The sequence below is a fragment of the Podarcis muralis genome, chromosome 6 (genome assembly GCF_964188315.1).
Source record: "Podarcis muralis chromosome 6, rPodMur119.hap1.1, whole genome shotgun sequence".
NCBI classification, from domain to species: domain Eukaryota; kingdom Metazoa; phylum Chordata; class Lepidosauria; order Squamata; family Lacertidae; genus Podarcis; species Podarcis muralis.
Window position 1 is genome coordinate 57,151,632 of NC_135660.1, and position 16,292 is coordinate 57,167,923.

The 16,292-nt window shown below is 44.0% G+C and overlaps 1 protein-coding gene across 3 annotated transcripts in view; it reads left to right on the forward strand.

The window, feature by feature from the left end:
* The first annotated feature begins 937 nt into the window (after positions 1 to 937).
* The window catches only part of DOCK1 (dedicator of cytokinesis 1), a 359,595-nt gene continuing 344,240 nt past the window's right edge, over positions 938 to 16,292 (forward strand). For all 3 annotated transcript variants that reach the window (XM_077930360.1, XM_028729952.2, XM_077930363.1), the window contains exon 1: positions 938 to 1,073. In XM_077930360.1, coding sequence (XP_077786486.1) covers positions 1,028 to 1,073 — 46 coding nt within the window. In that variant the 5' untranslated portion in view covers positions 938 to 1,027. The remainder of the gene's footprint in view (positions 1,074 to 16,292) is intronic.

The following is a 16,292-nucleotide window of genomic DNA, read 5'->3' on the forward strand; positions in this document are numbered from 1 at the left end:
CTGTGTGGCTGAACAGTTTTAGCCACACAACATAATCCCTTCCCCTTCCTTGCCTTTGTTGTGGGAGGGAAGATTTGGTTGCTGATGTATCCTGTGGGTCCTGCTTTCAGGCAGTACTGACCAACAGTGCATGCTCCTCCCCTGACTTCCCGTGAAGACACTGGGTGCTTTCGGAAGCAGTGTCAACTGTGCACATTCTCCTCACAGCCTAGGGGCGAGGCCAGCTGGAGCCAGTGTTGGATGCGCTGACTCAAGAGTGCCATTGGGCAGCAGTACCCAACAGTGCCCGCTCATCAGTCTTTCCCTCGGTAAATGTCGGGGAGCGGGGTGTTGGGTGCATTGACAGGAGGTGGCGGGAGGCAACTTGTAGATATTCCTGCTCGTGGTCTCTCCTCCCCAAGGGCTAGAACCTTGACAGCTGCAGTTGCAAGTCTCTTAAGGGTCAAAACACTTTTACTCAGAAGCAAAGCTCCACGTTGAGCCAATGATGCCAGAGCACGTGTTGGACAGCATTACCCGGATTAGGAGTGAAAAACGGCAAAACTGTCCCAAATCCCGCCTTTCCAGATAAACTCCTTGTACAGTAAATACTTTATTGGTCGGGTTTTGTTTTTAGTTTTACTGGAAGCGGCGCCCCTGCCAATTATGTAAACTCACCCACGTCGGCTTGCATATGAGTCAAGTTCCTTTGCTGAGCTTAGTGGGACTGACTTCGGGCTAAACTTAGGCGCGGGGCGCCGTATGCGCGGGCTCGCTTCGGAGGCGGCCGCCGGAGGAAGTCGAGTGAAGCCAAGCCTGGGTTTCCTACCGGCCAGGGACGGGGAGGGCCTCCAACCCCCTGACTCCGCCTGTACCACATGACTTCTCCCTCGCCTGCAAACTTTTTCCTCCTCCTCCTCCTCCTTGTCCCGTTGCGGCCGCGGCCAAGGCTGGAAAATGGCGGCTCGCTAGACTCGCCGCTGGGCGCATCCCTGCCTTCGTGCGCCGGCTTCCCCCGACGGCGGGCAGGCTCGGGCTCCCGTGCGCCATGACGCGCTGGGTGCCCACCAAGCGGGAGGAGAAATACGGCGTGGGTGAGCGTTTTCTCTTTCTCCGTCCTCCTCCTCGGGCTTTTCCCCTGGGCTCTTCCCGCTTGTTGCGCTTCTCCTTGCCGGGCGCTGCGAACTTCCCGGCCAAGTTTGGTAGTTCGGCTGGCGAGAAACTGCTGGGGCTCCGCTTGGCCTTCAAGAGCGGCAACAAATAAAAGCACAGTACAAAAGCTGTCGTGGTCCTCCTCCTTGCCTGGGTGCCCCCGCCACACACTGGTTTCCCTCGCCCGCCTTGGGTTCATTGTCTCCGCGGGCTGCCCCGCAGAGTCTGGCATTCTTGCCATGAGCAACGTCGGAGGGGACAGAGCCGATTCCTCGGAAGAAAGGCCCGCGCGGGGAAGGGTGGGGTGCGCACGGGCGGTCGCCTCTCTCTCTCTCTCATCCACATTGCAAGGCGCGTTTCCTCTTGAAGGAGCGGCTTGTGTTTTCCTGCCCCTTGGCTGCCTCCCGGGGACTCCCTCCCCCCCCTCTCCCTCGCACCCGCCCTTTCTGGAGAGCTGATCTCCGGGCAAAACTATTGAGATCCCTCGGTCCCGTTGTTGGCAATTCCGCCCCTTTCTGCTTTTCTCCACCCCCTGAGCCTGGTTCTCTGTAAAGCCACGGTCTTTATTTTGATCCAGCGGCGTCTCTGTGCCCTTTCCCTAGTTTTAGGCTTGCCTCTCTTTTCTTTCCGATGAAGCGGGTCGAGGTCTGTGCACCCCATTCTCCGAAGCTTCCTGTCCCACTAACTTGCAAGATTCTTTGTGCGTCTTTAAGAAGAGAGAGTGGGAACTTGATGCTCAGTTGGCTTGTTTTAGCCCTGGCTCTCCCAGCCGACTCTTGTGCACTGCGCCGAACCTAGGGGAATCCTTGTTTGCTGTTCCTAGGTAACCCAGCTGAATCGACTGACACCCCCCCAACCCCCCCTACTTGTTGGACATGTAGACAGCATTTCATCCTGTATAGTCTGGCAGTGGATGTATCGATTAGTATTAAGTCTGTCACTATAGAGTAATGAAATCTCAGTTGATTCTATCAATTAAATCTGCATTTGATTAAAAGAATAGCTGTGAGTGACAAAAAGCATTATTTGTTTTTAAATTATACATACATGTGGCACAGTTGGTGCTATCTCAGAAGAGGCATTCTCCTGTGTGAGAGCACACCACTTTCATACAAACTATATTTTTTTGTGGGAGAGCATTGCCTCTTCTTTATCTACCCTAAATCCATTTCACCCCACCAACAAACAAACTTACTTTACCCTGGCAGGGTCCTTGTGATGTTCATACGTGTGAGCAGCTGGAGGGTAATGGCTGTGAGTGTGCACTAAAAAGCCCTCAGTTCAAAACTGAACCTTAGCCAAAATTCTACTGGCTAATCCACTAGTTACTTTAGGCAAACCATGATTAAATCTTGATGCTCAGATTGCTGCTTTTGCACTCAAATTGCCGGTCAGGAGAGGAGAAATTACTTAAGCCCCCCCATGTTGCTTTTTTCTCTGGACGGAAAACGATTATGGACCCTGTATAATTTCTCCTGTTAGTGGGAAAGTGGCGGTGGGGGATTTTGAAAAGCGAAAACAATGAATTTTATTATACTGTCGCAGACCTAGTAAGGGAGGATTTTGAGCAGATGCATGTCAGGAAACAAAAAGGTTAAGCACCTCCTTCTGTCCTGATCACACTCTCAAAAGGTGGTATTTGGCTTGTTTTTTAAAAGAAATAAACATGGGAGACGGTACATCAGGTTTGTAGCGTTCCTTTTCTCCCTTACAGGCTTGTTGGAGGGTTACGTGACAGATAATGCACAAGAAGTGCTGGAACACTCAAAATGCTTAGAATTAATGTGTTGAAGATGATACTCAGTGTATTGTGGATGTTAAGTACACCTGGAGTTGACCGAGGTTTAAGTCTCCTTTCATTAAAAATACATCTCTGTGAGGTCAGCTAATAAAATAACTTGCGTAGAAATTCCCTGTGTGCCTGCTGTCTTTCTTTGAGTGGCTCCTGTGCAGTTAGGGGGCTATTTGCATGGTTCCTGATTGTAGAATCATCATCTGCCAGGAAGAGGGTCTGTCAGTTTTTCATATTTGTCCTCACTCATGCAGGTGAGCCATTTGAAAAGATCCCAGGTGCATAGGTTCTGCTGTGTACTTAGGGTAATATTTAAAGGCCCCTATTGCTGGCTTGTGAACAGAGTATTTTTGTTTATGCACAAGCACATGAGTATCCTTGTATCTTTTTTTTGTTCAGTCCCCTGGTTGGAAATGCAAATTTCAATAAGTAATGCAATAAAGGAGTTGTGTGAAGAGTGATATACTGCTACTTGGGATGCAGTTTTGTACAAGGAGATTAGATACCCTGCTGTGCTATGGATAGCTCTGTAATTGATGCTATTGGAAAACGTTCTGCTCCTGTTTCTGGTTTTAGATTTGCCTCCTTTGACCTGGCAGGTCTTCCATAGCCTATATATTATCATCTTGATCTATTGTAGATCCTAATTGTAGGGTTTTGACTTGATAGGCTCTAATTACAGGTATCTTCAAGTCCTGTGCATAATGGGATTTAGCTAATCTAGATGTGGTCCTTTCCAAGGTCTATAGCCTGTGATTGCTTTTATGGTACAATTTCTATGATACTATTTAAACATGTGTTAGGGAGAATTTAAGATATAGTAAGGTATGTCTTGACCCTGGCTTTATTTTGTTATATAAATTCTCAAAACTTTTTTCAGCAAGCCTACTTATGTATATAATTTAGTTAGTTATACTGTATTTTATAGTTTAGTTTTTAAAAGTTTTTTATCTTATTAGGCATATAGATATTTTTTCTGATTAAGTAGTCCAACTAAGGTTACTTTCTGCACTCTTGTACAGACACTTAACAACTCTTGAAAGAGTATTTCCTTTGCTGGTATGGCTGGTAAGCTATTAATGAATGATCTGATGTGAATGACAAAATCCTGAAAAATGGCTTTGTTCCTTCAGTATCATTTATATAGTGAAAAAAATATTTACCATATGGGGGAGCGTTCACACATTTTACCATATGAAAAAAATGCCTTGCTCATTAACTTTTCACATGGCCATTTTAAAAATAAGTATTTGGGTTAGTTATAACTGTAATTTATAGACAGACTATTCTTTTGCACTCTTGTAAGCAATAACCCATTTCATCAGATTAATAAATGGTTGATATGAATGATATTCCTTATGCACATACTCAATAATTTGATGGCACTGCATGTTTTCTGTTTTGACTGCTCCACAAGAGAAGCTGTGTGCTTTCCTGTTACACTTTGAATAGAATATGGGGGAATAGATGATTTGGTGTCTTGCATTCTGTAGCGATGTTTTCTAGAAATTCATCTTAGCTTCTACTTTTGCATTGCAAATACAATTTGTTTGGTGCAGTTCACACTGAAATATGAAAACTGAAGGGATAAGATTGCCCCGCCAAGCTTTACAACTCTCCACCTGGAGCAAATATGTGCAAGACAGTGCAAAAAATTGCTTATCCTTCCTTTAAGGCTACCTTGCACTATTGCTTTGCTGTGCTTTCTGAAGGCATGCTTTCCAATGGGATGTATGGAGGTGGTTTAGAATATACATTTTTTGGAATAACAAGAAGGAATTTTCAGATAAGAACCAAATGTCCAAAGTGGATCAGTTCATCAAAAGGGTTGATGAGAGAAGAAGAGGGAGTTTATGATACGTATTGCCTGAATAAATAAATAGTCTTGCTGGGTTGCAGAGCGATTAGTTGAACCATAAAGGGTTGATCTAAATAATTGAAATAATAAAGTCTAACTTTAGGGGTGTCTGAATTGCAGTCTGAATCGTTCATCAGAAATTGTGGACAGATGGCAAAAAAATCATGATTCCTTCAGCATGGTGGTGGTGGGGTTGCCTGGAATGGAGTTGTTAAAGTACCCTGTGCTTGACCACCTCTGCCAGCCTCCTCTAGTGGGGGATCTGCAGTATGCCTGATCTGGGCCTCTTTGCTGTGTTGGCTTGGGAGCTGGTGCAGAGAAGGGTCCCCCCCCTGCTCCCCACCTTCTGCCATACTGGAGCTGTGTATGGGCTGCCGGCTGAGCTGCTCAGGGGTTGGGGTTGCACCCAAAACTTTGAATGTTGTGATAAAAATACGGCTTGAAAATGTAGACTGCGGACTAAATTATCTGAAAGTGCCCAGCATTCTTGGAAATGCAATACTGAGTGCATTAGAGAAGAGAACATTGTGCTTCTCAGCAAAACAACAGTCACGACTCTTGGTTTTGGTGTTCAGTGAGCTCATTCCTTGAAAGTGACAACCACCTTGCTTTTTCTATAGTGCTCTGTTGAAACTGCCCATAGGTGTACTACCTGTACTGCAAACAGCTAAGGGCTAAGTCTGTAAAGGCAAATATATGTTGATGCATTTATTCAAATATATTTAACAGTAGATGCATTGGAATAAATACATCAACATATATTTGCCTTTACAGGCAGTGAGTGTTTGAGACCCCAATTATAGCTGATGAACATATTCAACAGATGGCTTGTAGTGAATACCTGCAAGTGGCTATTCACAATATACCAGTAAGTGGGCAAGTGCATCCTGTTTTGGTCCTTGATAGGTGTCATATTATTATATGTATGAAGCTTACGCAAGTGCATTCATCTGTCACTTGAGTGGCATAAGAACTGCGTCTGCTTCCTACCCCAGGGCTGCAACAACAGCTGGTTCCATGGTAGCCATTGTGCTTTCAGAATGTTACATAGGTGTGTTGTTTCCTGTCTGGAACATCTGAGACCCCCACGTACGTGTAACAAACCGTTACTTGTTCATATGCCGTTCTGAGCTGATGCAGTAATGGCTGTGTCCCATTGTCAACTGTTATTTCTGGAATTGGTCCATCAGTAACTTTAACTGGAAGTCATGGCAGCAGAAAAACTAGAGTCACACACAGCTGAACTTAGCGTTTCAAATTGCAAGCCGCTGTTACAAATGTGATTGATTTCTTCGTGGGCAGTGGCTTTGGCTGTAGCCTTAGTGTTGTATCTGTGGTTGAAAGGCCTATATTTTTTGAATTGGCAGAAGGATAGCTCAGTTGGTTAAAGCATGGTGCTGATAACGCCAAGGTTGCAAGCTTGATCCCCATATGGGGCAACTGCATATTCCTACATTGCAGGGGGTGGGCAAATGATGTCTTCCAGGGTGGAAAGTGATTCTGGCATAACTTGTCAATTTAGTTTGTTGGCAGTATGTGGCATTCCTTGCTTTCAAGCTTTGTAGCCATTTTAGGCGTGCTTTAGTAATCCAGTTGTCCTACATGCATGCGTTCTTTTTGGTGTGCTTGTTTTTGTTCTCTGCTTGCTTCAATATGCATATGGATATTGGATATGGACCTGGAAAATTTAAGGTGCTATATATATATATATATATATATATATATATATATATAGTAAATGATTACCAGTTACAGTGGTACCTCGGGATGCGAACAGGATCCGTTCCAGAGCCCCGTTCACATCCTGAACAGAACGTAAGACACGTCTGCGTGTGTGCGGGTTGCGTTTCGCTGCTTCTGCGCATGCATGTGACGTCATTTTGAGTGCATGCACGAGTGGCGAAACCCGGAAGTAACACGCTCCGTTACTTCCAGGTCACCGCAGAGCGCAACCCAAAAATACTTATCCTGAAGCATATTTATCCCAAGGTATGACTGTACTTATTTGAGAGGAAGCAGGACAGGAGTAATCTTTTCTTGATCGTCATATATTGATAAGAGCAATATCAGATGAAGTACTTTAAGACAAAGACATATGTTACATTTTGCATATGGCGGGAATAGATGTAACACTTTCCCCCTGCGTTCTGAGGCATTTTTCAGGGTAGTTAACATGGATCCAAATAATTTCCAGCGCTAGGAAAATGTCACATCGGTCTTGACCCTAAACAGTTTTTTGAAGTAAATGTCATAGAGGTCAGACATAAAGTAATATTGGAATCTTAGTGGCATCACTTACCCTGAATAGGATATAAATTTTAGGACAAAAAACTTGGGTTGTCTCAATGCTGCAGCTCCACTGGTGAAGGGGACTTCTGTGCATGCCACATAAATTGCTCCTTCTGTTCTGCTCCTCCAGACCCCCATGGCTCCTCAAAATCAGCTTTGGGGGTGGGGGAGCACTGTAGAAAGAGAGAAAACAAAAGACCTGTTGTGCCTGCAGGGTCCCCACTGGCCCAGCATTGGGTACAACCCCCTGTTTTTGAGAGTTGGGAAATTTAGCTTTGTTAAACAAGAATGATTTGATGTTTAAACCAGCTAAATATGGCCTGCTCCCTTGCTTTTAAAAAAAGAAAAGAAAAGCTTGTTAAGTCTGCTGGCTGTAGTGTGTTTGTTCTTCAATTTGCAATATGATGAAAAATTTGTTTGTTGTCCACTGATCTCAAAAAAAGTTGCACGCATAATAGAATAATATAACAGAATAGCTGTGAATGATGATTGTGCTCTACAATATGGCATGTCTCTAATGAATATCAAGGGTGTGAGAGTTGAAAAAAAAGATGTAAAGTGGTACCTTGGGTTACAGACGCTTCAGGTTACGCGTTTTCAGGTTACGGACGCGCCGAAACCCGGAAGTACCGGAATGGGTTACTTCCGGGATTTGGTGCTCGTGCATGCACAGAAACACTAAATCGCACTTTGCGCATGCGCAGAAGCGCCAAATCGCGTCACACACGTGCACAGGCGCGGCGCTGCGGGTTGCGAACGTGCCTCCCTCACGGATCACGTTCGCAACCCGAGGTTCCACTGTATTGTGGCTAAGAGAGAAACAAAATTTGATGCTAAATGGCATTATCATTTTCCTACAATTCACATTCTGACATCTGGTTCTGGGAACTGTACAGAGTAAATACTTCTTTTATTTTCTGCCTCACTGATCATCTCTCAATAATTTAGTATAAGGAGTCATCAAATTTTAGGGCCAGTGGGCACACCTGGAATTTTGAGAAAGTTGTAAGGATGCTGGTTGCAAAATGACTGCCATGGTGTATGTGGTATAATACAAAACCTCTTGGGTACCCTCTGGAATACTATGTGATCTTTGGGTGAAGGGTGGAATATGATTTTAATAAAGAAACAAAGTGCCTTAAACGGGGTCAGTTACTTGGCATGTCGCAACAGCAGTATGCTGACACAACCACAATGACATTTCTGTGCTTGGCGAGTGAGTCAGTCCTGGCATGCTCTGTTTCTTTTGGGGACTGCTTGCATTGTCAAATTACACCTTGTAATCATTTGTGTGGGTCCACCAATCGCACAGAGAACAGTTAGGTGGACTATTTTGCAGACATGGATTCAGCCACCCTTTCTGTGATGACAACAGTGCTTCTTGCAGCTAATGTTTTGAAGGAAAAAAAGTCTGTTGTTAAATAATTACACCCTTTATGCCATATGTACCAGCCAGAGGTACTTGTTGCTGCTGTAGCAGAATAAATTAATGCTTCTATGCTGGCTGGATAACCTGGATCATCTTGCCACACCAGCACAATACTATTGGTTTGATTTTGCACCAGCACAACAGGTTGTGATTATTTTAAATCAGTCGAAAGCCACGGCTTAAAGTAAACCAATCTGTAACCTCCCTCTCCTTAATGCATATGCCACCCTTAAGCAGGGACATCAGTTTGTGGCAGAACTGCAGAACTCTTTGAATTTATTCATTGGTTTTATAATTTCCACTGCAGTCTTGGGAGTGCAGCAAAGAATAGTCTTTCCTTTTGAGCTATACACTCCTGTGCGTGACTGGCTTCCCTAATCTCTCATGTTCCAGAGACTTACTGGTTGTGATATACATCTCAATAACTTATTCCCTGTATCTGTACTGAAAGGTTGCGCTGTCAGTGTGATACTGTAGTGGGGTATAAATGTCCCTGAAAAGCTGTTTCCCCTCTGCTAAACTAATCTTGTGGCGTGCGATTTATAAAACCATCCAGAATATCCATTGCATATACTGAGGGAAATTACCGCCTTGGAACAAAAGGCATTGTAATGATGTTTATAAATATTATCACAGAATGCAGTTGTGAGGGTGACTCAGCTTCATATCCTGAAGTACTTCATACAGGAATAAAGATGGGCCAGAAATGGTAGTGATAGGGGGTGGAAATGCATTGTTTCTTAACAGGATGAATGTCATCAGTAGAGTATATAAGAAACACACATGTTTGGTTATATCCTTATTAAGGCCTGTGAAACGACTTGTAGTTGTATCCTTATACTCTTGTTTTGTGAGACACGTTTTGATTTCTTGCAAAACACATTTTCGCTTAGCTGTGTATGGGAGTACTACAGAAATATAGCAACTGTGGCAGGTAGTCATCTAGGACACCTTTAATTCTTGGCTTCAACCCTATTTCTTCCTCAAGCTGGCTATTAAATTGAAGGAAGTTCTCTGCTTTAAAATATGGGAGTTCGGTTCTCTGTGACACTTGGATTTTATGATATGCCTACTTCTTTTCTAGAGTTGGCTCTAACCCACTTTGGGATTGCTGATAAATCAGCAGCATTTGGGCTGGCCTTGGACAGATAAAAGTTTCAGTTTTATTTTTTTAAAACAAATATGGTATATTTATTTTAGACTGTGTCTTTGAACATCCCTCAAATTTATAAAAGAAAGCTGTTTTAAGTGACAGCTGGAAGGAGCTAGGGATTTTGCAAGCAGGTAGTGTTACATAAGTGCCGTTTTGTCAAAAAGAGTGGTTGCCCCATTGTGAATCGAAGGAAGGCAAGGCTGTGTGGCTAAAAAGCACTGCCCTCCAACACTAGGGCTTAAAATGAAAGCATAGTAGAATACCTCGTGGCCACTTGTAAATTTACTAAGAGTGCATGTAACCACATGGAATATTTGTCATGTGGCATCTGACCATATGAGCGACATCTGATTTTCAACATTGTGATATGTTACCAGCTAAACATCATGAGATTCAGATATATCACAATGTCTGAAATAAGGATGTAATGTAGTAGAGATGAAGAGGGTAAAGTCTTGCAAACTGCTACAGCTTTTAGGGGTCTAAAACTGATGCATTTTTACTTACCTTTAACATATTGTTACAACTGTTATTTTATAGTACGGAGCGACAGGGGCACTGCATGGCTTGCTTTTAAGTCACAGTATATGGTCACCTGAATTTATCAGGTAAGGCTTCCTGACTTTGCAGACAAGCTGACAGAAGTATCAGGTGATATACACTTAATGGCTAGGGTAGCAGTAAGTAATAGGAAGATTTCTGTAGATTATTGCTATTTATACAGCACCACCAATGTGCATGGATAATAAGATAAGTCTCTATCCTGTGGAACTGAGACTGCCAGATGAAAATCCTGTATTTGCTCTGGTGTGTGGAAGGGGCGGGGCTGCGAGTTTAATCACCCATGTTTAAAAAGCCAAACCCCCTGAACATAGAAGTCTCTAAACACATTAACAACAATAACAGAACTTCAATGCCTTTAAGAATTTGGGAGACAGAAATTGAACCAAATCCATCTTAGATCTGTAAAAGTTGACAGTTCAGTACAGAATGCTAACAGATTGGATTCTTTGCTAGCTAACCTCTGATCAATGAGTGCTTTGTTTTACAGTCCCTTTGTATAATAATTGACTACTCTGGTGAGTAGTGCTGTAGTTAAAATTTGGCCCTCTATATCACTTCCGTCTAACTGCACAGGCTACATACAGATCATTTTAGGTATTGCGTGTTCAGACCCAGAAACCTCCCCCCTAAATAAATTCACACTTGACTCAAATTTTTGGTTTGGTTTTTGGCAGAATTTAGGCCACAACTTTATTGATTACAGAAAGTGACTGGTTGCATAGACTCTGGTTCGACTAGCTCCCTGCCTTGCAGGTAGCGCTGACCCAGGGCACCAGCACAGGTCAGACAAGGGTGAACACCTGGATAAGCGGAAAGCCGGGAATGGGCTAACTCCGCCACCCAAATGTCCCCCTGGACTCAGGCACGGGCACAACCCCCTCACAGGGGTTGACAAAACCATCGAGTCCCTGGATTCCTTTAATGGAATACCCTTCACATAGGGATGGTGACAGCGTTCTCCCATCCCTATCACCTGAACCAGAGCCTATCCGCAACCTTACAAGTTGTGACGATTTGCTACGCGGTAGGCGAAACCCAAATGGCAACAGCCAATCAGCCAAGTGGGGAAAATTCCTGCCATGCCCCTGTCCCAACGACAGACAACACACGACGGCATAGGAAGGTCAAGCGCAACAATCCCTAAAAATAGGGAGAGGTGGGCGGGTGTTCCGATGCACGAGCCGAAAGAGGAAGCTCTGGGCCACGTGCCTGGGCATAAATAGGTCCCTCGAACCATTTGGACTGCGTCCCATTGGCCAGATCGCACCCAGCTTCGAGGGACCTACCAATTGGGTGTTGTGGCTGACCAAATGTACCCACCCACAACACAGGGTGTTGGTTGTCCTGGTCTCACCGCAATACGTGCCCTCTTTATGGGAGGACCCGATTTGTGATACAGAGACTATTGAAAGAGTCATGGAGCTGGGAGAGGGAGTAAGGGAGGATATGAGAAGAGAGAAACAGTATTATCTTTTGCTCAGTGGACATGATGCTAATATACTTTGCAGTGGACTAGGTAGTTGACATCCATCCAGATAACTTATGCTCAGTTTGCCATTTTAGATAGAGGCTGCACATGCAGTGTTTGGGGATTTGTTTATGTTGCCAGCTCCGATTATTTTATTTTAATTATTTTACATTTTTATACCACACCTCCTAAGAGAAGCTTAAATTGGTTCGTAATAAATATATAAAAAATATAATAAGATGCATATGAATTGCAGACATTTTCATTTTTGGAACCAGTTAATTAAATAGTGGCATCAAATTCAGATATAATCTGATCCTCCTTCGGGGAGAAAAGTTCATATATCGGGTGCCACTATTCGGTTGAGGGAAGTGGGGCTATTTCTGGTAACACATGCTTCAAATGATAGTGACACCGGGAGCCTGCCATGGGACCAAATGCAACTCCCCTCTTCACCAGCTTTTCCCTGGGAGCATATTCACTCTTGCTCCCCCAGTTCTGTGCTTTGTCATTTAACTGCTTTTAAATATATCAGCACCAAAGTTAACAGTGTGTTAAGATTAGCCAGCATTTGAAATAGCAGTTTAACGTTAGTTTTTGGGTCTGGATTAGAAAAGAATCCTGCTGAAGGGAAGGCAAGAGGAATTTATTTCTGAGTAGGGACAGGACAGCCTCTGTGCTGGGCGCCTCATCTTGTAGCTGGCTAAAGGTACCCTGATCTACTTAATTTCTAGATGTTGATGTTTAAGTGTCATTTTGTATCATGACTAATGTCTAAGTCAGGGGTCTGAAACCTTTAAGACAAAAAGAGCCACTTGGACCCGTTTCTGAGGAAAAAAACCTGAGAGCCGCAAAACCATTGCGACATTTAAAACAAATATATCTCCAGAGCCGCGATCTGACAGCGGGCGGGAAGGTGACGTTGGGACGGTGCGTGACTAACGCACGCAGCGCCCCCATGCGACGTCACAGCCAGTACAGTGCCCACCACAGTGGGGAGTGTTGGGGCGCACAATGTGCCTCCTCCCCTCGCTAGTATCCGCCCCGGAGCCGCGGCAAAGGTGTAAAAGAGCCACATGCGGCTCCGGAGCCGTGGGTTGCAGACCCCTGGTCTAAGTGTTGTTTTTATCTATTTATCACCTGTTTTGGCACTTCTCTTTTGGTGGTTTCCTCAAATATTTGGCTCAGCTAATGAGTTGTTGGGAATTCTTGGGTTCTTTCATGATATATACGTAGCAAACTGATTTCTGCTTCTAGTGCACTGTGATTTGGATTCCTTGTGTATTTTTGCAGTAGGTTGATTTCTGTATCCCCCTCCCCCTTACAATTATGGCCTTGATTTGGACCCCTTGAGGCCATTCCAGTTCTTCTACTTCCATATTACAAAACATTGGTCTGTCCTGAATGATCAAATGCCCAACCTTCCTTGCTTAGCCTGCAAGATAAAATTAAAATGTCGCTGGCAGCCTGGCTTCATAAAAAATGAAAATAACATTTTAAATGAAGAGGATTGGCTGATTCATGAGTTGCATTCTGTATTCTCTTAGTGATGAAAGTGGGAAATTCCTGTTGTAACACAGTGATACATTTTGAATATACCTTAAGGACAATGGCTTATGATTCACCATAGCCAAGGTTGTTAATTATGCATGCCCACCTCTTCATTCAGGCCGTAAACTCTGCCTCTTATGTAACTTGTTCAAGAGTCTCGGAAAGGATTAAACCTACAGTTTTAAAAACAGGGTTATGCAATGTTTTAAAATCTGTGTTCAGTTTACATTAGTTTTCACATTAATGTTTTCTTCATAATTGTGTTGTGCATGCGTATATAGAATCATAGAATCATAGAATCATAGAGTTGGAAGAGACCACAAGGGCCATCGAGTCCAACCCCCTGCCAAGCAGGAAACACCATCAGAGCACTCCTGACATATGGTTGTCAAGCCTCTGCTTAAAGACCTCCAAAGAAGGAGACTCCACCACACTCCTTGGCAGCAAATTCCACTGTCGAACAGCTCTTACTGTCAAGAAGTTCTTCCTAATGTTTAGGTGGAATCTTCTTTCTTGTAGTTTGGATCCATTGCTCCGTGTCCGCTTCTCTGGAGCAGCAGAAAACAGCCTTTCTCCCTCCTCTATGTGACATCCTTTTATATATTTGAACATGGCTATCATATCACCCCTTAACCTCCTCTTCTCCAGGCTAAACATGCCCAGCTCCCTTAGCCGTTCCTCATAAGGCATCATTTCCAGGCCTTTGACCATTTTGGTTGCCCTCCTCTGGACACGTTCCAGTTTGTCAGTGTCCTTCTTGAACTGTGGTGCCCAGAACTGGACACAGTACTCCAGGTGAGGTCTGACCAGAGCAGAATACAGTGGCACTATTACTTCCCTTGATCTAGATGCTATACTCCTATTGATGAGGCCCAGAATTGCATTGGCTTTTTTAGCTGCCGCGTCACACTGTTGGCTCATGTCAAGTTTGTGGTCAACCAAGACTCCTAGATCCTTTTCACATGTACTGCTCTCAAGCCAGGTGTCACCCATCTTGTATTTGTGCCTCTCATTTTTTTTGCCCAAGTGCAATACTTTACATTTCTCCCTGTTAAAATTCATCTTGTTTGTTTTGGCCCAGTTCTCTAATCTGTCAAGGTCGTTTTGAAGTGTGATCCTGTCCTCTGGGGTGTTAGCCACCCCTCCCAGTTTGGTGTCATCTGCAAATTTGATCAGGATGCCCTTGAGTCCATCATCCAAGTCGTTGATAAAGATGTTGAATAAGACCGGGCCCAAGACAGAACCCTGTGGCACCCCACTAGTCACTCTTCTCCAGGATGAAGAGGAACCATTGATGAGCACCCTTTGGGTTCGGTCAGCCAGCCAGTTACAAATCCACTGAGTGGTAGCATAGTCAAGATATGTGCTTGGACGTTTTAAGATACTATTCTGTTAAGGAATGTCTGGTATTCAGCTAGTGGACAGCTACCTAGAAGCAAACAGTATAATCCTTGTAAAACATTTAGTGCACTTTGGGGGCATAAAAATTGTTACGGCAGTGAGATAGGATCAGGATTCTTGCTATACCTTTTTCCTCACTGAGATATTTGCTTATAGTACGCTCACGTGAAACAACAACAAAGTGGTCTTTCGTCATGGATGGCAACTATTCCTTAATTGTGCATGATATTTTGTGTTGGTTTCTGTTTTGTGGGAGGAAAAATCAACCCAGTTTTGATTATCTGTAAACTTTACTTGAACACAGAACTGATGGGTTGGTAAACTTTTTACTTCATAAGAGCAATACTTCCCTTTTCTTTCCCTTCCAGCAACTGTTATTCATAGTTATTATGCTGCCTCTGCTGTTTAACTCTCATAGCCTAATAGCTGTTGATAGACTTACTGTAATGAGCATGTAAGCCAGTGATCTTGGCTGCATCTTATTACAGTACGTTTTGTAATTTAATTATGTACTGGGTGCTTTTCTGTGCTTTCCTGTTTTTTTGTTTTTTTAATCAGTAGCCCATCAATTTCACTGTGCTGACTTGAGTTTTAGTACTAAGCCTCTTGGGCTTGCTGATTGGAAGGTCAGGAATTTGAATCCGCGTTATGGGTGAGCTCCCATTCCTGTCCCAGTTTCTGCCAACCTAGCAGTTTGAAAGCATACCAGTGCAAGTAGGTAGATAGGTACTGTTGCGGCGGGAAGGTAAATGGCGTTTCTGTGCTCTCTGGCTTCCGGCTCAGTCATGCTGGCCACATGACCCAGAAAGCTGTCTGTGGACAAACGCCGGTTCCCTTGGCCTAAAGCAAGATGAGCACCACATCCCAAAGTCACCTTTGACTGGACTTAACTGTCCAGGGGTCCTTTACCTTTATTTACCTACCAAGGGACCAAGAGAGAGACACAGACAGAGAGAACACAGTCCGAATCTGTCTCTTCCTTTGCTCTGCTCTTGGTGTCCAATCCTAGTTGTTCGTTCTTTTCCTCTTCTCTGAGTCTTCTGGCCTATAAGAATACGGCAGTGAGGGGAGTAGATATTCTGGAGGGCATTCTGGAAGTTCTGATTATGGTTGGTTTAGGCCGGACTGCTGCTGTTAAAACTGTCTACAGCGCTAAGCACTATTTACTTATGCGGTAATGGTGAAATGATAAAACCACCCTAAAGTGGAGTGATTTCCCCCAGTAGGTTAATGGAGCTCAAATTAGTAGGATTATTGGGGGACAGTGTGGAGTTGGCAACAAGGTTGCAATGCCCACAATAGCATGGGGCCCTCCATATGTGCAACCTGGGGCAATTGCCTGAAAGAGAGCCCACCTCTACCATGTTCATTCCTGGGGCAATTGTCTGAAAGAGAGCCCACCTCTACCATGTTCATTCCTGTAGCCATCTTGTTTTGTTACCCAAAGACCCCCAAATCCTTTAGGGAGGGCACTTTACCCTTTTAACTGCTGCTACACATTGATTAGATTTTTTTAAAATTGAGATATCCTATACAAATTTGGAGTGGAGTCCCTAAGGTGATTGGATGATGCCTTGTATCATAGCTGTCAACCGTCCCTTATTTGGCGGGAAAGTCCCTTATCCCAGCACCGTGTCCCGCTGCTATCCCTTATTG